This window comes from Armigeres subalbatus, chromosome 1 (assembly GCF_024139115.2).
Source record: "Armigeres subalbatus isolate Guangzhou_Male chromosome 1, GZ_Asu_2, whole genome shotgun sequence".
NCBI lineage: Eukaryota > Metazoa > Arthropoda > Insecta > Diptera > Culicidae > Armigeres > Armigeres subalbatus.
In genome coordinates, this window is record NC_085139.1 from 262,368,870 (window position 1) to 262,394,322 (window position 25,453).

Here is a 25,453-nt window from a genome sequence, read left to right on the forward strand (position 1 = left end):
ATAAGAACAGATTGTAAATTAAATAGAGGGGGAGACCTTTGCAACACCCCTTTGAAACAATCAGCTGTCACGTGATTTATCAAGAAATTGAAATACCATTCATCATTTCACGAGCTTATTTATAGGAAATAAATACCCCGACAAAATACTTCATTGTTAAATGAAAATATCAACGCATATCCTCAATAAAAAAATGTATATTTCTATCGACTGTGTGGACGATGATGGCATCGAATGCTTCGTAACTACGCGCGTAGCGATAAAGGGAATCGAAAGCATCGGTAGGTATGGCGCCGACATCCGAGTATATGTGGCGTTCATGCGCTAATCAATCACCGCCATACGCCACTTAGAGATCTGATGCTACCGGAGATGCCCATAGTCCCTTGTTATCTCAATATAAAACTGTATATGCAATTGAAACAAACGTAGGAACATTCGGAATCTCCCTGAAGCGAGCGCAATGCGATTCCCTATCAATTATTGACCCTCTGTGAGAAGTGACACCAACCGGGAGCATCTTCGTTTTTTGAAGGTGTGACACTCGGCCCTGACGGGGTTGTAAACAACCGCTTAAGCTATTTACACGTGTTCACCCTTCTTCGGAAGCTCAGTGCAATTCAGATATTGATGGTCCCGTGGTTCTAAACAAGTAGTCGAAGGCTCTTATCTCCGACATCTGTAATCCCCCAATACAACAATTTTAATTATGATGGATTACTGAACAAGTGTCACACGGCTTGCGTCAATAAAAATCAAATGACCAATACGGGCTTAAGAGCAATACAAAACTGGCAGTTGAACTTAGTAGGACATAAATTTTCGAATCGATTGGTTCTGCCCTGAGCTTTTTGCGTTGTTTTACACTTGTAATGATTGATTATGGCCGATAATCGTATCGTCACAGGTCTTTCACTAATTGTGCTTGGGTTTGCGCTTTCGTTCCCTGGATGTAAGGCAGAATCTTGGCAATACCCTAAACCGAATGCGGACGGGACCGTCGAAGAACCGGAAAACTGGGGAGGTACCTGCGACACGGGTCGCAGGCAGTCACCCATCGATCTTTCCCACGACGCGGCCGTTAAGGGCGTTTACCCGCTGTTCGTGTTCGATGATTACGATCAATCGATGACAAATGCGTCGCTGGTTAACAACGGCCATACAAGTGAGTTAATGATTGATGAATTCTAAAGAAATTGATGCTTATCGAGATTATTTTAGTTCAAGTAAACATCGGAGACGAATCAGTTTCTATCTACGGTGGCGGCCTCAGCGGTAAATACATTCTAGAGCAGTTTCACTTTCACTGGGGTTCGGAGCATACAATCGCTGGCGAGCGGTACGCTCTAGAAGTCCATCTGGTTCACCGAAACTCCAAATACGCCACATTAACGGAGGCTGCCGAAGAGAAAACAGGGATCGCCGTAGTAGGCGTATTGTTCCACGTGGATGAGCAGTCAAACGAATCCATCGGGACCATCCTAAACGTGACCACGTCCGTTAAAGACAAAGTGAACGACTACGTGAGGATGACAGGAAGCCCGACACTCGAGAGCTTCATACCGAAGTCCCGAACCAAATACTTCCGCTATGAAGGATCACTAACGACTCCGGTATGCTCGGAGTCGGTCGTGTGGACGGTTTTTCCCGAATCGCTACCGGTTTCACTCGATCAGTTGGAAGAGTTCAAAAGCATACGCGACGCGGAAAATGAAGAGCTGGTCCTCAACTACCGACAAGTGAAACCATTGAACGCCCGAGCACTGGTTTGGGTTACTGAGACGGAACAAAGGGTTGATGGTGGAGCGAGCCTTCCACGGCTGAAATTGCTTTCGATGACCGCAGGTCTACTGCTGTCTATTATGATCTGTTATTTTAGGACTTGATAAGTACAATTGGCAAAATGCTTAATATAAAATAAGACTGATATAGATGTAGCGATTGCTTTGAGATTTGGGGAATTTTTTAAGTGTTTTATTCGCTAGCCAGCGCCTTGCGACTTCCGCCACGCTTTTATTCGAGTGAATACTAGAGAGGAGGGGCAATTCAAGAACCATAAAAGACAATTGTATGATAGCTCAGGCTTGCGCACTCGGGGCAATAAAAATCGTAGGTTCGATTACTGACACGGGGTGCGGGTAGTGCATGCAACCCTGTATTGGTTATCTCTCTGACGTTCTACCTACTGTCACTTATTCGTCATATTTGTCGTAACGGAAGTGTAATTGGGAATATGGGACGGTAAGCTTCCATTCGATCGATTTTTATGAATTTATGGGATAGTTAAGGTGACCTGATGTTATCGGCTCGAGCAGTTTAATCTTTTGATTGGATCAAATGAGGTTCAATGAGCTTCCCTTTATTCTTGACAAGTGAAGCTTAGTCATGTCTTATTGATAGATTAGTAGCAACTGGAGTGGATAAGCAAAGGTGTTTCACAAGTTAGTCAGTCAAAATGACTGATCAAAACACACCGGTGATTTATTCCGTTTGTCATAGTCTTCAGGAAATTTATATGGCACGTTCTATCTACAGAGCAGACCTTTTTCAACAGACGGACAGAACAGTCAATGGTGATATTTCAAACGTGTTGTTTGAAGGTATACCGATGCAGGTTATCGCTGTTTCAAAAGGTCGTCTACACTGCCATTCTTTTTGTCTCACTGCAATTGCTTTGTTGTGACTGCTCACGTGATGGAATTCTGCACATTCACGCAACCTATTTAAAGAGCTACTGTAATGCGGGGTTAGGCTGATCAGCGAACTGTGGCTGTACGTCCTCGAACTCCGATTTACATTTAAGAATATTTGAACATATTTGAAATAATGTTGGACAAAATTAAACATTATCAAACAATATTCAAATCACTTGTATTAGAATTTCGACGAATTCGATTGAACTTTTTGGTTCCGGTGCTATTCTCAGCTTAAATTAATCTTATGTTTACAATCTTTAAGCTAGTCCCTAGTAACATTTTGGTTTTATGCTGGTTTTATAACACTCTTGAAGAGTAAATTATGGTCTTCAAGAGCGTTATAAAGCTTAAAATGTTACTTGGGATAGATAATTCAAATCAAGCGTGAATCCAAACACATTAAACTCATCTCGCTTAAACTTAAACAGTGAGTTGACGTTCTTCGCATAGAACAGCGGTACTCAACCTGGGGTACATGTACCCCTGGGGGTACCTTCGCTGTTCCCAGGGGGTACCTCGGACAAAAATGCGTAATAGCGAATGTATTACAGTTTGATCCAAATCCTATTGATAAAGTTTTGATTATTTTTATTTTCAAACATTATATTGTGCATAATGTGCAAGGCGATTAGTAAAGCAAAGACTTCTGAATCCTGACCACCCTAACCACCAAATGAAGGGTTGGCATTGTGTGAGGAACAAAAGACCAAAAGGTCAAAACGTCGAATGAATTTAAAAATGTACCATATTGAATAATATGGTAAGAATATGCTTCTGAATTAAAAAAAATCTTGAATCTAAAGGTTCGGAAAGCTATATTTGAGAGACATGAAAGACTTTCTCCGAAAAGCTCAGTAGCATAGTTGAAAAAAGGCTTCCGAACTCGGAACCTTTCAAGAGGCTCGGAAGCCTCCTTTCAAGAGGCTCGGAAGCCTCCTTTCAAGAGGCTCGGAAGCCTCCTTTCAAGAGGCTCGGAAGCCTCCTTGCAAGAGGCTCGGAAGCCTCCTTTCGAGAGGCTCGGAAGCCTCCTTTCAAGAGGCTCGGAAGCCTCCTTTCAAGAGGCTCGGAAGCCTCCTTTCAAGAGGCTCGGAAGCCTCCTTTCAAGAGGCTCGGAAGCCTCCTTTCAAGAGGCTCGGCCTCCTTTCAAGAGGCTCAAGCCTCCTTCAAGAGGCTCAGGCCTCCTTTCAAGAGGCTCAGAAGCCTCCTTTCAAGAGGCTCAGAGCCTCCTTCAAGAGGCTCAGAAGCCTCCTTTCAAGAGGCTCAGGCCTCCTTTCAAGAGAGGCTCAGAGCCTCCTTTCAAGAGGCTCAGAAGCCTCCTTTCAAGAGGCTCAGAAGCCTCCTTTCAAGAGGCTCAGAGCCTCCTTTCAAGAGGCTCGGAAGCCTCCTTTCAAGAGGCCTCAGGCCTCCTTCAAGAGGCTCAGAAGCCTCCTTTCAAGAGGCTCAGAAGCCTCCTTTCAAGAGGCTCAGAAGCCTCCTTCAAGAGAGGCTCAAGCCTCCTTCAAGAGGCTCAGGCCTCCTTCAAGAGGCTCAGAAGCCTCCTTTCAAGAGGCTCAGAAGCCTCCTTCAAGAGGCTCAGGCCTCCTTTCAAGAGGCTCAGAGCCTCCTTTCAAGAGGCCTCAGAGCCTCCTTTCAAGAGGCTCAGCCTCCTTTCAAGAGGCTCAGAGCCTCCTTTCAAGAGGCTCAGAAGCAACCTTTCAAGAGGCTCAGAAGCCTCCTTTCAAGAGGCTCAAGCCTCCTTTCAAGAGGCTCAGGCCTCCTTTCAAGAGGCTCAGGCCTCCTTTCAAGAGGCTCGGACGCCTCCTTCCAAGGGGCTCAGAAGCCTCCTTCCAAGAGGCTCGGAAGGCTCCTTTCAAGAGGCTCGGAAGCCTCCTTTCAAGAGGCTCGGAAGCCTTCTTCCTAGAGGCTCGGAAGCCTCCTTTCAAGAGGCTCGGAAGCCTTTTTTCAAGAGGCTCGGAAGCCTCCTTTTAAGAGGCTTGGAAGCTTCCTTTCAAGAGGCTGAGAAGCCTCCTTTCAAGAGGCTCGGAAGCCTCCTTCCAAAAGGCTCGGAAGCCTCCTTTCAAGAGGCTAAAAAAAATTTCCATTATAATTCTAAATATTTCCCCATGGAAATTCAAGAAAAATTCCTGTGAAAACTCATAAGAATTTTAAATAAAAACTGCAAATGAATGCGTGAAAATTTACTCCAGAAATTCGGAATAATGTACTCTGGGAATTCAGAAAAATTTCCACTGAAATTTCTCTTGCATCAAAATTGCCAGAGCATTTAGAGGAGGCGCAGTATGATCAACTATCTATCCATGATAAGAAAATTAGTTTGAGCTTCTAGTGGAATGTCTTTAATTGTAATAAGACGAGTTTGTACCTTTTCTCATTTAATTCCACCACTTGATTGTACCTTTGACAGATGCGTATTTCGACCACAACAGTTAGACCGTCTTCAGTGAGTTCAGTGCGTGTTTTCTCTGGTTTCGGACAGCAGAACGATCGCGCGATCTGCCGAAATATTGTGTTCCGCATTACGCGATCGGTTATACAGCTAATCAGTTCAGTGCGTGTTTTTTCGAAGTAGCCATCGAGCATGCGTTGTGCAGTGCGTGTTTTAGTCGTCTCGAAGTAGTTAAGATATCAAATCAGTCATCGGGAAAATACGTTAGACACGCGTTGCTTTTCCGTTTTTGTATCATCATAAATATGGCGTCGTTCAAAAGAAATAATTAGTCGCTTACCAAAGCGATTTCCAATATATTTCCTTCCCAGTGCGCTCATGGAGATGCAGAGGATTCCTCAGTCTCTTGTAGCAATGAGTGTCGAACTAATTTTCCTCCCCTTATTCTAATTGACTGTGAGAACGTGGCCGGCATCGTTATTGGTCTTGAATTAAAGAAACTCCGAAGCATGTTCAGTGAGAATAGTTTTCTAGTCCCGAGAAGACTATTCAATTGGTGAGTTGTGCACAGTACTGTTAGTTTTCGTGACCGTCATCTGAAAGCGAAAATAGAGGCATTTTCATTTTCAAGAGACCAAATCAAAATGTAGTGGACTCCTGGGCTCCTGTTACATTACAAGAACTCATGATGGGAATGTTGCTTTGTTTTGAAATTTTAATTTCTAAATAGTTTTAATAGCTATGTGCAAATAACGATGACTAGTCGATAAAATGATTATATTGCTCCTGATTTTCGAGTTAGAAGTAACTTTATTGAAGAAGAAGCAACTTGCTTACAATAGTTTGATGTGCTTTCATGAAAAAAAAATCCGTGGAAATTTCTTTCATTGTTTATGCTTTCTATGAAAGCGGGAGAGAATGAAATGTAAATATCGCGTGACCTGCCTCAATGAAAATGAAAATCTCAGTACTGGTTGTGCATTATTTGTTGTTTCTCGGCCAATCACGACTAGCAACTACGATGGGTACAGTCAATCAAGCTAAACACAACAGTAAGGTGTCTCGCACTTGACTCGACTTGGAGTTTTTTCTCTGCTTTTAGTTCTTTAAGTCGTTCTTTATTTTGGTGTACAGCCGCTACTAGCATGCGGCTTCTAGCATGTCCCTCTTTGGGACTCCACATGAAACCAGTCTTTACGTTTTTTTCCTTGTGCGGTCCCATGGCCTTGAGCCATTCGGCTTCCTGCTAAACCGTTGAGCCGGTGAGCTCCCGCCTGGATCGCGGACTATTCCCCGGCGTTGGATCAATCCTACTTCGACGGGGCTTTCTCCGACGTTGAAAGCTCCCCCGCAACCGACGACCCGCTTCAACGGGTTGACGGGCAAGTGCCGTGTCGATCCAAAGATTCCGGGTGGAGATAGCTTCCGGTTCAATGGTGCACCGACAACCCGACACGGTGGACCTAGTTTACTCCGATAACTGATTTTTACTGCCCTTGAGCTATTCAGCTCCCAACTTATTAGTTGAGCTATTCAGCTCCCGCCTCGGTCGCGACTCGAGAACGACTCGGATAATCCCCGACGGCGAATCTATCCTACTCCGACGAGAAGTTCCCCGACAGCGGGAGCTTCCCCATAACCGGCCGCGGCTGTGACCTCACGTTCTACGTTGACGCGATCGCCGCAAGCTGACAACAGTTGCATCGTTGGTAGCTGGCGCTTGCGTTCTTCCTTATCGGCATGTATCTTCCGCGGCGGTGTACTCATACGGTGCTCATACGTTAATACGCTCATGGTCCGCTTTCCCCAATGGCGACCTACTGCTACTCCGTGTACCAACCTTGTCGTAGGATGCCGGCTATCCTGGTGGTCACTCTTGCGGTATCACTCCACTGTTCTGCGTTTTGCCACATTCTTCCGACGATGTTATCGGTGGTAGTAACCATTTCCCATGCCTCCGACATTGCTCCACTTCGAACCGGGGACATAACTATAAACAGGATTGCTAGGCCGTTTTTGTCACGCCTGGAAATTGTGGATAGACGAGGGAAGCCCCATATCCGAACCTGTGCATGTACCACCTGAAGCATCTGTGGCTTATTAAGAACTAGGTTAAGCCAAAGTTTAATGAGTTCTGCTAATCCATGCCGTCACACTTGAGACTAGGCGACGGCTTCACCTGAAAATCTATGACAAAAGGTAGAAGGACAAAAGGTCGAGAGGACAAAAGATCTAAGGGACAAAAGGTCGAAAAGACAAAAGTTCGAAGGGGCAGCAGGTCGAAAGGACTTAAGGTTAACGGTCAGAAGGTCGAAGGACATAAAGTCGAAAGGACAAAAGATCGAAAGGACAAAAGGTCGATAGGACAAAAGGTCGAAATGACAAGAGGTCGAAGGAAAAGAACGTAGACAAAATTACAGAAGGTTGAAGGAAAAGAAGTTTGGGAGAAATAACTGGGTCAAAAGGTCGAACTACGGGCTACGAAATGGTGAGCTGACATCCGGGAAGGATCGCCTAAAATAGCTCTGGTCCTCACAAGTTCCAATACTCACGCTTCCACGGGTCTTCCGATGACAATTGACCGCCAGCTAAGGGTTACGTACTTTTAGCTGGTAGTGTAGCCTGGGCACTGTTGTCCTTCTGACATCAGCTAGAGTGAGAGGGTACGTCCTGTGGGGTCTACCTAGGATGTTGTGAGTTGCGACAGTGGGCTCTGTTGAGCTTCTATAAAAAGCTGCATGTGTCCGCAAGCAGGCCCTATCAAAGCGACCGTGTGCCGCTCAAAGCGCACTAGCCTAGTTCTGGTGTTTGGTGGAACTTTAAACAAATTTGACCTAACTGATCGAGCGTCTGTTCACCAAGAAGGTGCGGCTCCAACAGCGTCTGATCTGGTATCCAGCGGCTGAGTATGAAATGCTATTCCCCGGAAGCTGTAACTAAGATGGCATGCCCATCCCGGTGGATAGGGACTCTGGGCCAACAACCTACTGCTTCTGAAACATCATTTTGCTCGAGAATCCGATAATGAAAGAATACGGACTGATTTTACGGCGACGACTCTTAGCGCGAAACAACGGACACGAATAGGAACATGGAACGTTTTAACCCTAGCCAAGCAGGGTAAATTGGCACTACTGGGACTGAGTGATGTGCGTTGGACAAACTTTGGAGAACATAGAACGCCGTCGGGACAAGTTCTGCTATACTCTGCTTTACGAGGTGAACACGCTCCCCGGCATCGCGGAGTTGGCTTCCTACTAAGCGCCCAGGCACAATCTGCGCTTATGAAGTTGGAAGCTATAAGTGAAAGGATAATTATTGCCAGATTTAGAACACGGTTCCAAAACCTTAGTATAATTCAATGTTATGCGCCAACCGATGCTGCCGATCTGCAAAACAAAGAGAACTTCTACAGCCAACTCAATGCAGTCGTAGATAGAATTTCGAAGAGTGAAATCAAGATCTGTATGGGCGATCTCAATGCGAAGATCGGATCCGACAACTCGAACCAAGCGCACTATGGGAAGCCACGGTCTCGGAGAAATGAGCGAAACCGGAGAGCTGTTCGAAGAATTCTAAGGTTATAATGACATAATGATCGGGGGATCGCTCTTCCCTCATCGACCGGTGCACAAGGTCACGTGGGTCTCCCGTGACGGCTTTATAGAAAATCAAATCGACCACATCTTCATCAGCCGGAAATGGAAACGGAGCCTTCTTGATGTACGGAATAAACGTAGTGCCGATATCGCGTCTGATCATCATCTCCTCATCGGTGAAATACGCGCATTGTGCGGAGTCGTCGGCAGGAAGAAAGAGTTGGACGACGGTTCAACACATGCTGACTGGAAGATGCCAGGGTGAAACGGTCCTTCGCTGAAGAACTGGAGACGCGTGCTGCAGATATTCCGGAAGGTGGCAGTGTGGAAGGCCAATGGACCACCATCAAGAATGCCTTCATCGCCACCAGCGAGAATGGGCGAACTGCGCACCCCGAGAGAACAATGGATCACCGATGAGACCTGGAGGAAGATAGAGGAGCGAAGAGAAGCCAAAGCCGCGATAGAGCAATAAAAAACCAGAGGAGCCAAAGTCTTAGCCCGTCAACGGTACTCGGCTCTGGAGAAGGAAGTAAAACGCTCATATCGACGGGGCAAGCGAGCATGGGCGGACTCTCTGTCTGACGAAGGAGAGATAGGCGCAGCAGCTGGGGTCATTCGCCTACTTGGCGATATCTCACGACGCTTAAGCGGGGCGAAGATGAATGCAACCTGTGAATGACTGTGAAAGACGCGAATGATCAGTTATTGACCAGCACTTCGAACAACTTTTACAAGTGCCAGCCAGGCCACCACCACCTCGGCATAATTTGCCTAGGATCCGACGTATAACACGCGTCAATACCGAAGCTCAGTTAACTGCTAGAGATTCAAACAGCCATCCAAAGTATGAAATCGAATAAAGCCCCAGGAGTCGATCGCATATCAGCCGAGATGCTCAAAGCTGATTCCATGACATTCGCTCAACTACTGCCTCGTTTATTTCGTAATATCTGAGACAGCGCAACTTTCCCGGTCGACTGGATGCAAAGTATCTTACTGGAAGTGACCAAAAAGGGTGACCTGACTGTATGTGATAACTGTCGAAGCATTATGTTGCTGTGTAAAGTTCTCAAAGTTCTATGCAAAGTTATCCTAGCCCGGATTCAGGAGAAGATCGACGCGACTCTTCGGCGACAACAGGCTGGATTCCGTGCCAGAAGATCATGTGTGGACCATATTGTCACGCTCCGTATCATTCTGGAGCAGGTCATAGAATTCCAAGAGCCCCTTTACTCGGTATTCATCGACTACGAAAAAGCAGTCGACCGTCTCTATCACGAGAATATGTGGGGCGCAAAAGGGGTTCCTGAGAAAATTATCGGTCTCATCGAGGCACAGTACAAGGCCTTTTCGTGTAGAGTGCTGCACAATGGGGTCTTGTCCGACCCTATCCGTGTCGTAGCTGGTGTGAGGCAAGGATGTATTCTATCACTGTTACTGTTCATCATCGTAATCGACGAGATTCTGGTAGGTGCGATTGATCGTGAACCAAACCGCGGGCTGCTATGGCAGCCTATAACCATCGAGCACCTACTCTGAGCACCTGGCGCTCTGATATGCATAGTAAGCTTAACGACCTTGCCGAGCGCTCCTCTTCGGCAGGTTTAGTCATCAATAAAACCAAATCGTTGGATGTAAACACGGTGAACCTTTCCAGTTTCACTGTAGCCGGGCAATCAGTGGAGAATGTTGAAAGCTTCCAATATCTTGACACAAGAATTGAACTGGAACCCAGCGGGACATCACAGCAGAGACAGAGACCCGGAGGCTCATGGCTGCTAAGCTTCAATAAAGAAATAAAAGAAGTCAAGTGTATAAAGAAGCCGGTGGTTTTTTTATGCTGCGCGCGCCCGCGTATATTTGACGTGCACCATTTTGTCAGATTGAAGTGATCAAAACTGCAATTTCTCATTTTCAATAAGAGATGTCACGCGATGTTTACATATCTGCCCCTTTCAATATTTATAGAAACGCGAAGAATGAATGGCATGCTACAAAAATCTCAAAAAATATTTGTTCCGTGACAGGGCATGAAAGTGTCCAATATCTGCTTTATTTTTGTGTTTATTACCACTTTCAACTTGGTGAATTAAAGGAATGTGATTAATTTATTAACTAGTTACTATTCTTCGCATATATCTATTAAAATAATTTAGAAATATTAATTTTAAAATAAGGCACAACATCCTTTCATGACTGACGATCAGGACATTTTCCAGTACTGGAAGTGACATTTTGTAGTAGCAGATTCATAGTAGGCAAATATTAGTGCTGTCCAATGAGAGCTTGAAGTAGCTCGAAGTATCTCCCTGTCCTACTCATGCCCATTTGTTGACAAAAAAGAATGAGCAGGACGGGAACAACTTCGAGCTACTTCGAGCTGCTCATTGGACAGCACTATTGAGATGTCAGATCGTTATAAACAACACTTAATTGTTATAACAGAGAATACTAAAAGATACCGAATATAGCAGACGTTATACATGAGTGCTATCTTGTTACTTCAATTGAATTCAATTAAATGAATTTAATTTAATTGTTGAAAATTGTGAAAAATAAAAGAGCAGATTTTTGCCAACTGTGTAGGACATCTCTGCCCCTAGGGGCTTAGCACTCCTCGTCTTCCTTCATCACCATTTTGCCTGCGAGTACACATGCCGCCTCGAGTAATATAGTGCGATGTGCGCTAATGACTCTCAAGTATCTCCGTGGCTGTTGTATACACCACCTCGTCGACGTGGTGCGAGCAGGAACCAGGCACACAATCACGCCTTGGTGGGCCTGCTTGCCCGATGATGAGTGGAAATACGAGAAAGTCGTGTAAGTAACGCAGCTCAACCTGAACCATTGTGCGGCCATCTAGCAGTTGATATGGCAGTCAGTAGTCGAAGCGAGCACGGACGTTGCCATCCTGGCGGATCCGTTCCGCATCCTCGCGGATAACGGGAAGATTCCAGGCCCAGGAAGTGCTGAACATAAGGGCGGAGGGTGCAGTTATAGCGGAAATAAATTGAGGTGGCCAAATAAACCACTCAGATGATCGTTCGACTGATAACAGACTTGGTGAGTTGCAAGCTTAGTGGTCCTTGCAGGCTGAGTTAACATTTTGATACGTATAAGTTTTTGATGGGCTACAGCTCTTCGATGAACCTACGCCGAATGGAGTATCCTTCTCCACTGGACTCGAAATGGACTGGAAATAGGTTTTGATAGAAGTTGTCATATACACGCAATATAACTTGTATATAATGCACCGTATCGTTATATACCTACTAAAGTGGAGGCCATATACGTAATAACAACGACTTTCTTGAGTTTTCGTAAACATTATTACGATCTAGTAAATACTGAAAAAAATGTAAACAACCATGCCTCGAACATTTGACCTTATGATCTAAAGTCTAACGCCCTACCGATGTGCTATCATGAAAAGCATGATATTACGATATGTATTACAGTATACGATGTCTATCATACTTATACGATTCGGATACCATGTTGTTGTACGTACAAATGTACAGTAGACGATAACTGGTCAGGGTTCAGCCAAATCCCACCAAGCGCCAACGAAAAATTATCAATTTTTCTGCCCAAGCTTTCGTTTAGCAGATTTAATTGATTGCATCGGATATCCCTCAGGGTTTTTATATTTTTTTATCAATGTATATATTTTAAATTAATTACAAAAAATCCATTTGATGAAAAATCGATTGATAGTTTATTTTCTGAATTTGTTCAAAGTCCTACGTCCACATTGCGGTAAATTTCTGGATTCATTTCTGGATTATTTTCGAAAAATCCTGAGAGCTATTCCGCCATATAATCGCCAAGCCTCCACGGCCGCCGACCGTGACGCCGGAAACGATGCTGTCGACGACGAATTTCGAACGGCACACCTCGACTGTACAGAAGGAACACGAAAAGTCCAAACGAAATGTCAATTCACTATCAGTTTCCAACCTATGCCAGTCGTTATACACGCGCGCAAAATGATGTACAAATAACACGTGCATCAAATCGACGAAAACACGTGATAGCTGAATATTTCTCGATAAAAAATGTTATGAAATTCTAAGAAATCGTGACTATTTTTTGGAGGAAATGCTGTAAAAGTTTTGGCATTTTAAATATCTTATTAGTATCATTCACATTTGCATCTTTAAAAACTAGAACAACTAGAATAAAATAAGCGATTTTAGAACAGAACCAGCAGCACTAGATTTGAACCAACCATTTACGCTGGGGCTTAGAACCATATTTTGTATTGTAAAACTATCGTTCAATTCAACTAAATAATTCCATAAAGTCACTCGGAACCTAATATAAACGGTGTATACAATGAACACTCGAGAATGGACTTTAACCTACCATTCATGCACGTCAATCGTACCATACCATGAATGAAGCCGGGAACCCCGATCACGTTCTCGGTAGTGATGACCAACAAATAATCAAAAATAAAAGCAGTAGCATAGGGAGCCAAGAACAAGTGCTACAACATTGGGAGATACCTGCAAAGATACATGATCCAGATAAATTGCGCGAACATTGTACAACTGCCGAGATAAGGCAGTGTACCGCATCCAGCCCACCATTCAGCAAAGTGGAGCAGGTGAAGGGGTATTGGATCCCATAGAAACGAACCCGATGTGCTTTGGCGCTTCGTTGGATCGATAAACACAGAGAAGTGTGATTCAGCATCGGAAGAGTTTTCCAAAAAATCCGTGACAGTGTCGTCCGAAATGGGCGGAAAAGGTAAGAAAAAGCCCGCCGGAAAGCCCGGCGGCAAAGAATCCCCTGGTGGAAGCGCTGGGGGCGGCGGTGGATCCAGCACTGCCGGTGGCGGCGAAGATGACGAGGTGGACGAAGAAGAATCGGAAGCGAAACCAAAGAAGGGTAAGGGTAAAAAGGGCAAAGGCAAAGGGAAGGGATCGTCCAAGTTTCAGGGCGATCTGTTCAGCGAAGCTGCGATGGAGAACGCGTACTATGTGTGTCATAACATTCAGGTGAGATAATGAGAATAATTAGAATGAATGCAATACCGAATGAAGTTATGACTTTTTAGGATGTTCTGAAATCGCGCGGTTTCGCGTGGCCCGAGGGACAGAAAAAGAAAAAGAAAGGCAAAAAATAATCAGCGGCATTGGCGGTGAACACGTTGTCATGGCAACGTTTTGTTTTCGAATGCAATAAATGCAGCAACAAAAGTGTTTCACCGGTTTCGAAGACGGAGCGTGCGTTTACTTGTCTACGTGTAGGCGCAGGATGACCGAATTTTTGAAACCTGGTTTCTGATGAGGATGAGGCACGTGTTCCGCGTATAAGCTCACACGACTATGAATGTACCCATAATCGGGTTGATCTTATTCAATTCCGTGTATAGAAGAAGCTCGCAGTGCGTCTGCGTACCCAAAATGAAGTTGTTTGGCAAACATTACATTTTTTCAGGTTTATTTTTAAATACTTGATTTTGGTAGATTATGATCACTGCAATGAAACAATAGATGCCACCACAAAACAAATCAATTAAAAAAACCCAAAGAAATATCAGGTAGTACTTAAACACCTAGGTGTAATCAAAATTCTTCTAATCGTTATTGAGTAGGATCGATTTTTTTATACGAATAATGCAGAATAGCAAGAAATTTGTTTTTGTTTGATTTTATAAATTTGTAGTAAAATATTATAAAATATCCAATGTAAGCAGAAAAATGAATGTAATGAGAGAATGCAAATGATTAATAATAAAGATTGTTTATAATGTTATAAGATCAAGAATAGTGAATGCACGGATGGTTCTTCAAAAACCAGCAAACCAGGTTTTTATGCAATTAGCTAAAAGTTGGAATATTTATTTTTATCTTTAGGGCGTCCTGCCTTTACCGGTTATATTGTACTTACTATTTTTGGTGGAGAACTTTAATAAATATAATATTGCGATGCGAATTGGGGGGATTGGATCCCGCTCAGCTTTTGGAACACGTTAACAGACGATGAAGCTGCGATGGCACCGCTCATCAGAAAATCTCTCACTTATCATGTCTGTATACACTCTCGATAGGTAGGGACACGGCAGGTATTTCCGTCCATCGTCATAGGGGCTAAAACCAACGAAAGCAACGTACATTTGCTAGAACTCCACTATAGCAGAACGTTTCTCCTGAGCCTACGATTTGGTACGTATGAGTTTTACAAAAAAGCGTCTCTTTTATTGGTTTTCGAGACCTGGCAGCTGCGGATAGAGTCAAAACGATTGTCAAAAAATATCCAAAGCAAGCTGTCAAAAAGTATCCATCGCATCGAGAGAGTTTTTGAGCATTCTGAGCGCAGCCGAGTACACGTGTAAATCAACTCATACTAATTATAGTTAATTTCTAACAAAACTCAATTATTTGGTGTCATTTCAAACCTATCGAGAAGTTTTAATAAGTGAACAGCATGATTGAATTTTACGATCGGTACAATAATTTATGCAAAGCAGTAAATCGACGAAATCTTTGAAATTAATTTTTAAAGGATAAACATAATGATAATTCAATGTGAGAAAATCGTAGCGTGTACATTGAACACTGAGAGGAAATTTGCGGGTGTCAAGCAAAATATCTTGAAAATAAGAATCGAACGAGTCCGCAGCTCCCAGTTCGAGACTATGACGAACAGACGAAAATACCTGCCGTGTCCCTACCATACCATGAGAGAAGTTTTTCGGTAGCTGTTACGATAATGAACTGATTCGGGGGGCTACAGCGCAGCCCATGATAAATTTCTTTTAATAAGCCCCAATTGCACCAGTACTGATAATGCATTTCAACTTGTTTTACACAGCTGTGCGAAAAAAATATGGTCCCCAACATAAAATGAGCGAGAACAAAGCGTTTTATCAAACCCCCTCGGTGGGGGCTGCATATCCGAATCAGTTTTTTTTTCAACTTGTATACAAGTGCGATAGTTTTGTTTTCATGGCTTGTTATGATTCGTAGAGATTTTTGCCTCTCTTCTATCGTCGTTTGTTATCTATTGGGAGCGATTTCTGCACACCCTGGTCATCTGCTTTTTGAAGGATACATTTATATACCGCCATCGGGAGTGACAATGGGTCTGGGGGTTAGAATGGGTCATCGCTCTCACCGACAGTCCGGAGGTCGGGTAACAAAATCGTTCAATAAAGTCTCTTATTTTTTCGTTTTCTTGTCCTCAGATACTCTCAATCTATTCTACATGCATTCTAAGTAGTTGAAACAGTCAGACGCATTCTCACTCCCATTTGACCCATTGTCACCCCCGACGACGGTGTTATGAAATTTAGTTCATCCATCTGTTTGTTTCGGGGATAAGTCGCTTTGCCAAAGGCAAACGGAGGTTCCTAGGTTCTATTCAAAATGATTCAAATTAATAACTTGCGTCATGGGCTGTTAGTAGAATACTTGACGATGATGTAAACATAGTTTTAAGTCATTTTATTTGGGTAGATCTTACCTTTACAGTCAATACAAGTTGAGAATGTTGTCGATTTTTAATTCTGTTAAGTCTTGTAACATTTATCCTATTGTTCATTATGTTGGCCACAACGTATACATCGCCCAAACCTATTATATTTGGCACCATTACAAAGTGCAGCCCTAAAACAAATAAAGCCAAGCCTAAACGTTCGTAAATTATTTTTGATCGCGCAGAAAGTACTCGGTCTTTATAAAGTATAAAATTATTATTGTATTATCTTCTTACTGTATTCATTGTAAAATTCAAAAGGGTACCCATCGGTACCCATCAATGAAACTCACACTGAAGCTTCATTTTTTTGTCAGGAATCCAATCCTGAAGAAATTCGGTTCCGCTACCCTCCGCCCGCTCAGTTTTTTCGGTTTTACTGGCGGTGGTCCTTTCGGTCTAGCCAATGAATTGAGGGGGTCAAACGCAAAGGGGTGTAAGTGACAAAAAGTTAGTTTTGAGAAAAACGGGTGCAAAGTTTTTCAATATTTTTTCGCTCCATACAAATTGTATGAAAGTTCAAAAAATGACTAGTTCTCTGTGAATTTTCACATTTTTTATGAACAACGTACAAACTATATCAATATATTGCCGCAAAGCTTTAAAATCAAAGCATGTTTTGCTGTAGTTAACTCAGTTTTGACCAAAATGTCACTTACACCCCTCTGCTTCTAACCCCCTCAATTTTGATAAGTGCAGCAACGCACAAATTGTTTTCACTTCTCTTTCTACTTATCATTTGCCCCAATGCAATGGTGTGACATCAGCTTAAAATTGCCTAGGGGTCGTACACTTATTACATAAGCATTTTTTTCTGGGGTTTTCGAGTCCCCCTCCCTCATGAAAGATTTATTTCAAACAAATGTTTTTTTATTTACATGGTGCGTAAGAAAACGACAGAAGAGACACCCCCCCCCCTCCCCCAGAAGTGCTTACGTAATATATGTACGCCCCCATAGCACAATTTGTTCTTGTCTCACGCATACTTTTGTTAAGGAAATCCCACGTGATCATTAGTTCTTACAGGCTCCTGCGCTCTGAGATTTTGAAAATATTAACAATGAAAGTAGGAAAACCCATCAAGTCATGTTATGTCTAGTCGCAATGGACAATTTCGTTAGAGGATTTTATTTTATCCCTTACTTCTAGTTTTCCAAACTTACTCTGTAAAAATATCATGAGTTTTTTACATGAATCGTAATATCAAGTAACAACTTGCGCCTCTACAGCTGTACTTCGGTTAAGGACGAAACAAAACCTATTCCATATGTTTACAATTTCTAACAATAAAATAAATTTTGTCTTAGCACTGAGGTGAGGCGGCTGAAAGCGGTAAATAAATACCTGTGGAAATGCTCATAGAAAGAGAACTCTACATTGGCGGCGCCAGCCATTGATATTTGATGGGGCACCACTTGGTGCAAGCACGTTGTCTTAGAGAACTATAGCGTGCTTGCGACGACTGGTACCCCACCTCTCGCTCCGATAGTTGTACTTTAGCTTACGGGTCGTTGATGCCGAGAAGAGGAACCATCTATTCAATGAAAAATCACAATATGTGGCCTGCTAGACCATTTTGTCTAATATTTATGACCGTCTTTTTTGGAATTGGTCCCACTGTGCGACGCCGGTATAAATGGCTTTCGGTGTGACGCCGAAAACGCCATCGCCGCCGACCAACATTCTGACAAACGCCGCCGCCGCCAATTTTCGGACCAGCATCTCTACATGTACAATAGATACACTATGCCGAAACATCCTAGACCGGAACGAGAATCGAACTCGCCATCTACGGATTGACAATCCTACGCCTTTGCTTGCAAGGCAAATTGGTTTCCACCAACCGATTACATAAATTAACATTCTGCTATATCTTCGAGAACTTCATAATCATTGGCGTTTAAATATTTCTAGACCAACATTTGAAAAGGGCGTAACAGCCAAAATTTATTCCTTCTGGTTCTTTGTTCACATATATAGCCATATATGTAGACGAAGAATCAGAAAGAATAAATTTTGGCTGTTACGCCCTTTTCAAATGTTGGTCTAGATTTATGACATGGACTATAAGAAGCGACGGGGCGCTACTCTGATGGAAATACGACGATGTACAATAGCAAACGACATTCGCAAACTCACTGTCGATGAGATCAGAAAATTTGGATATCGAATATTTGCCGTTTGCAAAAATATTAAGAAACATTATTTAAGCTCTTTTAGTGGAATGTCTCCCACTGTCATAAGACGAATTAAGTACTTTCCATTTTCACCCCCGACAACGGTATACAATTTTGGAAGATTTTAATACAACCATTATAGTAAACCCTTATAGTCTGAACGTATGATTCAAGCTTCAAATTAATACTAAAACAATGTATAACTTCTGCATTGCTCAACCGATTTGACAATCAACCCCCTAAAACTATCGCTCAGGTCTCTAGTTTCTGAAACTGGGATAATATTTTAGATTGGTCACTTGGTTCCGGAGATACTTCGGAGTGTACTGGGTTATGTTTTTTGGCACTTCTGTAAGGCAACGTGCTATATGTCAAACTTCATGGATTTGAAAAACAAGTTCAATTGAGACCATCCTGATAGCTTTTGAACAAGTTGAACATGTCCGAGAATGTTCCGGAAACCTGGTCCTCCGCCCGGTTGAAATGGCCATTTTCTATCAGTTATAAGCCCTAGCTTGCGACATATCACACTTCTTAATTTTACAAAGTACGATCAATGTGGATTGCGGGACATGCCCAACTTGGCACGATGTCTTACAGAAGTACTAAACAAGTGTTCTCGTGAGCGCTAAAATATCAACCCCAATACACCCCGTAATATCTCAGGAACTAAGTGGACAATTCAAAATATTGCCCTGTTTTCAGAAATCGGTTGAGAAATGCAGAAATTATTATGTTTCTTAGTGATTATATGGAAGCCAGAATCGTTCATTTAGACTATGAGGGTTAAAATCTTACAATTTTTTATTGTTTTGATACAGTATCTGCAGGAAAAGCTCATATACGCCAAGATTTTCATTTTTCAGCGTTTGGTGGGGCAATTAAAACGCAAGTCAATCCAAAGCCGATAATAGAAAGGATAATGACAGAAGACCACTGCAGACCACTTAAACGCCATGGGTTAGGATAAGGATGGGTTGACGCGAGGTTCGGGTTTGGAATCGACTCGACACTATTGCAATCGTAGGTTTTCTTTTGTTCTCCTTCGTAAATTAACAGTAAATTAACGTTCAACACATAGAACAATGGATACTCTTGCGTGTGTAAACAATAAATTGACCCAGAATTGATTTTAAACACTTTTTGGAGCGAAATGATTTTTGGGAAATGAGTGAAATGATCCGTTTTAGCATGAAAAACTCAGACGTGATGCATTCCTTTAAACTCGCAAACGAGTTAGTTCACGCGGGAGCACTCAATGATTGAGTTTTATTAATGATTTTACCAACACTGCTAATTATTAGGTTATTTAGTTTGTCAGCCACATTGAAAATATAAAAGCTTATCGCGTATTAGTGTTCTATTTTATAACTTTCATTTATGCAGAATAAAAATTAATTATTTGTGTTTGAGCTTGGGCTTGGTAGTCATATGGCTACTGCTTCTTTCTCATACACAGGAGGTCGTGGGTTCAATCCCAGGTCCGTTCCATTATCCTACTTTGTATTTTGCTCTATATTTCTCATGTGCTAGCAATCGCTAGAACTGGAAATGGACTTCCATACCGTTTCCAATACTATTCCTATACCTTCAACTTCAGTATTCTAACAGCAATCTGCTAGAATTGGAAATGAGCTATAGAGCTCGTTTCCTACATCCAATTAGAATTTCCATAAATTGCCTTCTCCTATCTATCACATTGGCAGCTCGTTAACCAAGACGGACCTCTGCCTCTCGAACCTAATCCAAAAATTCCAACAAATTCCGCATGAACTCGTGGCAAGTGCAGAGGTATATTCGGCTTGCAGTGGGCGAGTGATTGCATCATCATTTCCTCCCCCTTCCCCTACATTGACTTGTTTTATGGTTCTGGCCCGCGGTGGCCGAACTCGCGAGCGCGAATACTGGGCGCAAAACCAAATATGAATGCCACGGATAAAACAAATGAAAACTGTCGTCTATTAAAATATTCATACGACAACCGACATCTTTATTTACATCACGATCAAAATACATTGAACAAAGGTACGAATTAAAATAGTAGCATCATAGTGTGGTAGCTTGCACTTCCAACTAGAGCCCAGCAGCTTGTATGATTCGCACTCCAACATCCCCCTCTTTCAATACAAACGGTACGGATCAAACCAACGCGGTGGTCTTCGATTCCTTGAAGAACGGCGTGGTAGTACTTGTGTAGGTGTAGCAGGTCCGCTGCAGGCCGAAGCAAAATCTGGGGATGCTCCTGACGACGACGATGATAATGACGAATTGGTTGTGGACATATTCGGGTTACTTGACATATTGCGATCCGCCGCATACTTGAGCTGAGTAAATGAGCTTGACGGTGGCGTTGATAATTGATTAGGAACTGGTGCCAAAGAATGCTTCGGCAGATCACATGAATCCAACAGTATCTCCAGCGGTAGCTGAGATCGTACACGTTCCCGATTTTCCACACCTTCAGCAGTGTTCGAACGGCCGCTAAGTTGATTCACATGTGCTCGTATCAATCGCCGATCCTCTACCCAAACGGTGTACATGACTTGCCCAACACGTTCACATATTACACCCGGGGCCCAGTGCCATTTATTTTTAGCGTATAGCTTCGCATGCACAGTATCGTGTGCAGCAAAGCATCTCTTCTTTGAGCCTTCATTATCTGGCTTGGGTAGAATGGTTGATTCAGAAGATGGCGGACGAAGCAGATCCAAATTCGTACGAATGCGGCGTCCAAAAATGGATTCCGACGTAGACTTCCCATCAACTACTTGCCGGTTCGGGGTTGATCGATAAACCAGCAGAAAAATATCTAGTGCTTCATGTAGTGTACGCTTTCCCTCCTGAATCTTCTTCACCGAACGCTTGAATGTATCCACGAATCTCTCGGCTTGCCCGTTTGATTGAGGATGGTACGGAGCTGTAGTTATTCGATGAATACCGTTGTCGGCACAAAACTTCTGGAAATCCACACTCGTAAACTGTGTGCCATTGTCACTGACGATTACTTCTGGCATTCCAAAGCGGGCGAACAAACTCCTCAGAATTGTTATCGTTACTGTCGATGTTATACTCCGTGTAGGAATAATCTCCGGCCATTTGGAATACGCATCGACGGCCAACAGAAAATATTCTCCATCAATAGGTCCTGCATAGTCCACATGAACCCGCTTCCACGGACCTGTTGTCTTAGGCCACGGGACCGGCGGCGAGTGTGGAGGTGACTTCGCTACAGATGCACAATGCTTACACGACTTGACGTATTCCACAATTTCTTCATCTAGCGAAGGCCAGTATACATAACTCCTAGCAATGGCTTTCATCCGCTGGATTCCAGGATGTCCCTGATGAAGCTGACGCAGGCATCGACCACGATGTTTCTCCGGAATAACCAACCGTTCTCCAAACATAATGCAACCCTCGACCGTGCTCAACGATTCCTGGCAGCCATAGAAGCGAGCTATAACTGGATCCGCAATTTGCGATCTCTGGGGCCAGCCATCTTGCAGATAACGGTAAACTTTACGAAGTTTCGGGTCGGAATGGGTATCATTTCCAACCACCTTGAAGCTCAATGGGAGAAAGTCGGAAGCATCATTTATAACGGATCTCATATCCTCTTCAAGGATGATGCTAGCGATAACATAATCTTCTTCCGGTTTGGCGTGATTATCTATCAACCTTGAGAGGACGTCAGCATTACCAAATTTTTCAGTAGGAACATACTCGATAGCAAAATCGTATAAAAGAAGCGTCAACGCCCAACGTTGCAGTCGATTCGCTGTATACACAGGGATCCCTTTCTTTGATCCAAAAATTCTCAGCAAAGGTGCGTGATCTGTCTGGAGCCGGAATCTGCGACCGAAGACCATTTTGTGAAACTTCGTAACAGCAAAAACAATTGCCAGCCCTTCACGATCCGGCTGACTGTAGCCTTGTTCCGCCTTCGTAAGCGCTCGTGCTGCATGTTGTACCACCTTGATCGTGCCATCGGGAAATTGATGGCTAATCGTGGCACCTACTCCAACAGAAGATGCATCAGCGGATACTATTATTTCACGTCTTGGATCATAATGAGTTAGCAGAAGATCAGAGCCTAAAATTTGCTTGAAACGGTCAAAGGAGCGCTGACACTCGGCAGTCCACCGAAACTTGGCCCCTTCTTTCAACAATTCATCAAGTGGGAATCGTAGTGATCGCATATTCGGAACAAACTTGCCATAATAATTGATAGCGCCCAAGAAGGATCGAACACCACTCACGTCCGTCGGTACAGGAAGCTTGACGATGGTTTCAATTTTCGCTGGATCTGGTCTCAGCCCGTGACGGTCCAGCAACAGTCCCAAATAGCCGATCTGCTCTTCACCGAATGTACATTTATCCGCTCTCACTGTGAAACCAAACTCTTTTAGTCGCTTGAGTACCGCCTCCAAGTTCTTCCAATGATCTTCCTCATCAATACCGCCCACGACCACATCGTCCAGATATCCACTAACACGCTGTAACCCAGCGAGCATCGTATCTATAATTTGCTGGAAAGCTCCTGGTGCTGCTTTAACGCCCGTCGGCAACCGATTATACTGGTAGAGACCACGGTGGGTATTGATCGTCAAAAGCTACCGCGATGGTTCATCAATTTCTACCTGCAGGAACGCATCGGTTAAATCTATCTGACTAAACACGGTACAATTAGCCAGACTCAAATATATCTTGAGGAAGGGGCAACGGATACTGATTTGGTTGCTGCGCTTCGTTGAGACCTGTTGAATAATCGCCACATATACGGATAGATCCATTCGCTTTGCGAACCACAACGATCGGAGCGGCCCACTCCGAGAAATCAACCCGTTTTATTATTCCGTCTTACTCCAAACGATCCAGTGTGCGTCCACTGTCCGATACATTGCGTATGCTACCGGACGCTTGGGACGAAACACCGAGGTTTTCCCCGCCCTCAATTCCAGTTTGACTTTCGCTTTCATGCAGAGGCCCAATTGCTCTGAGAAGACCTCCGGGAATTTTGTTTTCAGCGTTTCCACGTATGCTGGCTTGCTGCTCACCTTTCCGCAAATCGTGTTAAAAGGCACTGACCATAGTCCAAACGCTTCAATCGTGTCGGAACCGAGCAGATGAAGATGTTCTTTGCAGACTCGGATTAGGCTACGGTTATTCTTCCCACTGATGTTCATTTCACACAAGAATTCATCAATCAGCTCCAGAGACTTCCCTGTAGCAGCCTTTGCTACTACGGACGAAGGATCCATTTAAGGACAGCCGATCTTCTTCCACGTGTCGCTAGATATGATGGTAACATCTGACCCGGTATCCAGCTGCATTCGCACCGTTTCACCATTTATCTTTGCAGATACAAATTTCCGACGTTTTTGGACGCTACACGCATTAACAGTCATCACCTTCGTAGAAACATTCGCTTTTCGCCGATTAAATCTTCCAAATTTCACTTTCTCGGCGCTCCGGCAGTACCCTTCCTTGTGGCCGGTCTTCGAACAATCACTGCACTTATGGCTCCTGTATGAGCAATCTCTCGCATAATGAGGTCCTCCGCACAGCCAACATAATACTTCCTGATTATTTGCACTATTTCGTCGAACCTCTCTTGAACTGCTTCCACGATCGCATTGCATTCACGGACGTCGGGTTCTCAATCATTTCCGTATCATGCCGCAAATTGACCAATCTCTGGCATTCTTCCGAAATCTGCTCCAATGTTACGTCATCTCGTTCCTCAATTCGAGTCAGCAATCTTGTCCTCACTTCAGCATCTCTATCTGACTTTAAGCCACAGACGAACACTAAACATTTGAACTGCTCTTCCGTTAGTTTCGTCAATTCAAACTCCACGCACGACTTATTGATTCGACAAGCATACGTGACATAATCTTCGTTGATCAACTTCGTTATTTGCAAACAACGGTACCTCCGGCTGATAACGGACTCTGAGGCGCCAAAAAGAGAATTTAGTTTTGTCACCGTCTCAATGAACGAAAAATCCTTCGGAGCCTTTGGTAGGATAAAACTAACATAGCGCTCATGCTCAGACATTCCTAACTTTCTCATCAGCAATCGAACCTTGGCACTTTCATCCAGCCGACTAGCATCCTTCTCGAACAAATCTTCGTACCTTTTGTACCACGCCGAAAACGTCACACTGCTCTCCGGATCATACCTGAACTCCTTAACATTGTTGGCAAGCGAGTCCAGTATCGCCTCCGGATTCGGTGGCACTTGTACTTGAATGGTCGTCATTATACTTCGAAGCAGCTGCTCTTGCTGTCGCATAAACATTTCCTGCTGCTGATTCATGGCCTCTTGCTGTCGACTCATCGCCTCTTGTTGTTGTCGAAAAAGCTCTGCCATACAGGATTGCTGCTGCTGCTGTAACCATTGGAAGTATGGATCCACAGGTGCAGCCGGCATCGGAGGAACTTGTTGTAGCACTGGGGGACGAATAAACGGCGGCTGCTGTCTCGGAACACCGTTACCCAACGGTTGCTGACCATTCCCGACCGGAATCTGCTGGTCGTTTCCTCCTGACGACATTCTCCTCCTTTTGCGTGGGGGGTTCGTTTTGGTCGAACTTTGTAGCACAAAATACTACACCAAAACTCCACTTCCGAAGTCGCCACTTTTATGGTTCTGGCCCGCGGTGGCCGAACTCGCGAGCGCGAATACTGGGCGCAAAACCAAATATGAATGCCACGGATAAAACAAATGAAAACTGTCGTCTATTAAAATATTCATACGACAACCGACATCTTTATTTACATAACGATCAAAATACATTGAACAAAGGTACGAATTAAAATAGTAGCATCATAGTGTGGTAGCTTGCACTTCCAACTAGAGCCCAGCAGCTTGTATGATTCGCACTCCAACAACTTGCATTCTGACGTGACAGGCGCCAGTATGACCTAACAAATGAGATCACCAGTACTTGTACATTGAAGATGTGTGCTAGTCCCAAGCAAACATCTGTTGGTTCCCTGTGCAAGAACAGCTGATCTAGTCATAATGGAGTAGCAACTACGAGCAGTCAATCAAGCTCAAGCTCAATAAAAAATAATTATTTGTGTTTGTTCTGGGCGT

The 25,453-nt window shown here is 43.7% G+C and overlaps 4 protein-coding genes across 4 annotated transcripts; 2 read left to right on the top strand and 2 right to left on the bottom strand.

The window, feature by feature from the left end:
- Positions 1 to 763: 763 nt before the first annotated feature.
- On the top strand, positions 764 to 1,937 carry LOC134213368 (putative carbonic anhydrase 3). Its single transcript, XM_062692378.1, has 2 exons — positions 764 to 1,165; positions 1,222 to 1,937. The coding sequence occupies exons 1-2, from the start codon at positions 883 to 885 to the stop codon at positions 1,884 to 1,886; spliced, it is 948 nt and encodes a 315-aa protein (XP_062548362.1). The 5' UTR covers positions 764 to 882; the 3' UTR covers positions 1,887 to 1,937.
- A 10,935-nt stretch (positions 1,938 to 12,872) lies between these two features.
- LOC134213375 (small lysine-rich protein 1) lies at positions 12,873 to 14,411 on the top strand. Its single transcript, XM_062692390.1, has 2 exons — positions 12,873 to 13,690; positions 13,750 to 14,411. Exons 1-2 carry the CDS (start codon positions 13,427 to 13,429, stop codon positions 13,816 to 13,818), a joined length of 333 nt encoding a protein of 110 aa, XP_062548374.1. The 5' UTR covers positions 12,873 to 13,426; the 3' UTR covers positions 13,819 to 14,411.
- A 5,926-nt stretch (positions 14,412 to 20,337) lies between these two features.
- Positions 20,338 to 22,863, bottom strand: LOC134207277 (uncharacterized protein K02A2.6-like). The gene has a single exon (XM_062683001.1). It carries the CDS (start codon positions 22,861 to 22,863, stop codon positions 20,470 to 20,472), a length of 2,394 nt encoding a protein of 797 aa, XP_062538985.1. The 3' UTR covers positions 20,338 to 20,469.
- Positions 22,864 to 23,944: 1,081 nt separating this feature from the next.
- Positions 23,945 to 24,907, bottom strand: LOC134207278 (uncharacterized). Its single transcript, XM_062683002.1, has one exon. The coding sequence runs from the start codon at positions 24,905 to 24,907 to the stop codon at positions 23,945 to 23,947; it is 963 nt and encodes a 320-aa protein (XP_062538986.1).
- Positions 24,908 to 25,453: the final 546 nt, after the last annotated feature.

Excerpts from the sequence above, each read along its gene's own strand:
- LOC134213368 (XM_062692378.1), top strand. The coding sequence starts at position 883 with ATGGCCGATAATCGTATCGTCACAGGTCTTTCACTAATTGTGCTTGGG. Across the intron at positions 1,166-1,221 it reads GGTTAACAACGGCCATACAA|TTCAAGTAAACATCGGAGAC; the intron begins GTGAGTTAATGA and ends AGATTATTTTAG.
- LOC134213375 (XM_062692390.1), top strand. The coding sequence starts at position 13,427 with ATGGGCGGAAAAGGTAAGAAAAAGCCCGCCGGAAAGCCCGGCGGCAAA. Across the intron at positions 13,691-13,749 it reads ATGTGTGTCATAACATTCAG|GATGTTCTGAAATCGCGCGG; the intron begins GTGAGATAATGA and ends ATGACTTTTTAG.
- LOC134207277 (XM_062683001.1), bottom strand. The coding sequence starts at position 22,863 with ATGCTCGCTGGGTTACAGCGTGTTAGTGGATATCTGGACGATGTGGTC.
- LOC134207278 (XM_062683002.1), bottom strand. The coding sequence starts at position 24,907 with ATGTCGTCAGGAGGAAACGACCAGCAGATTCCGGTCGGGAATGGTCAG.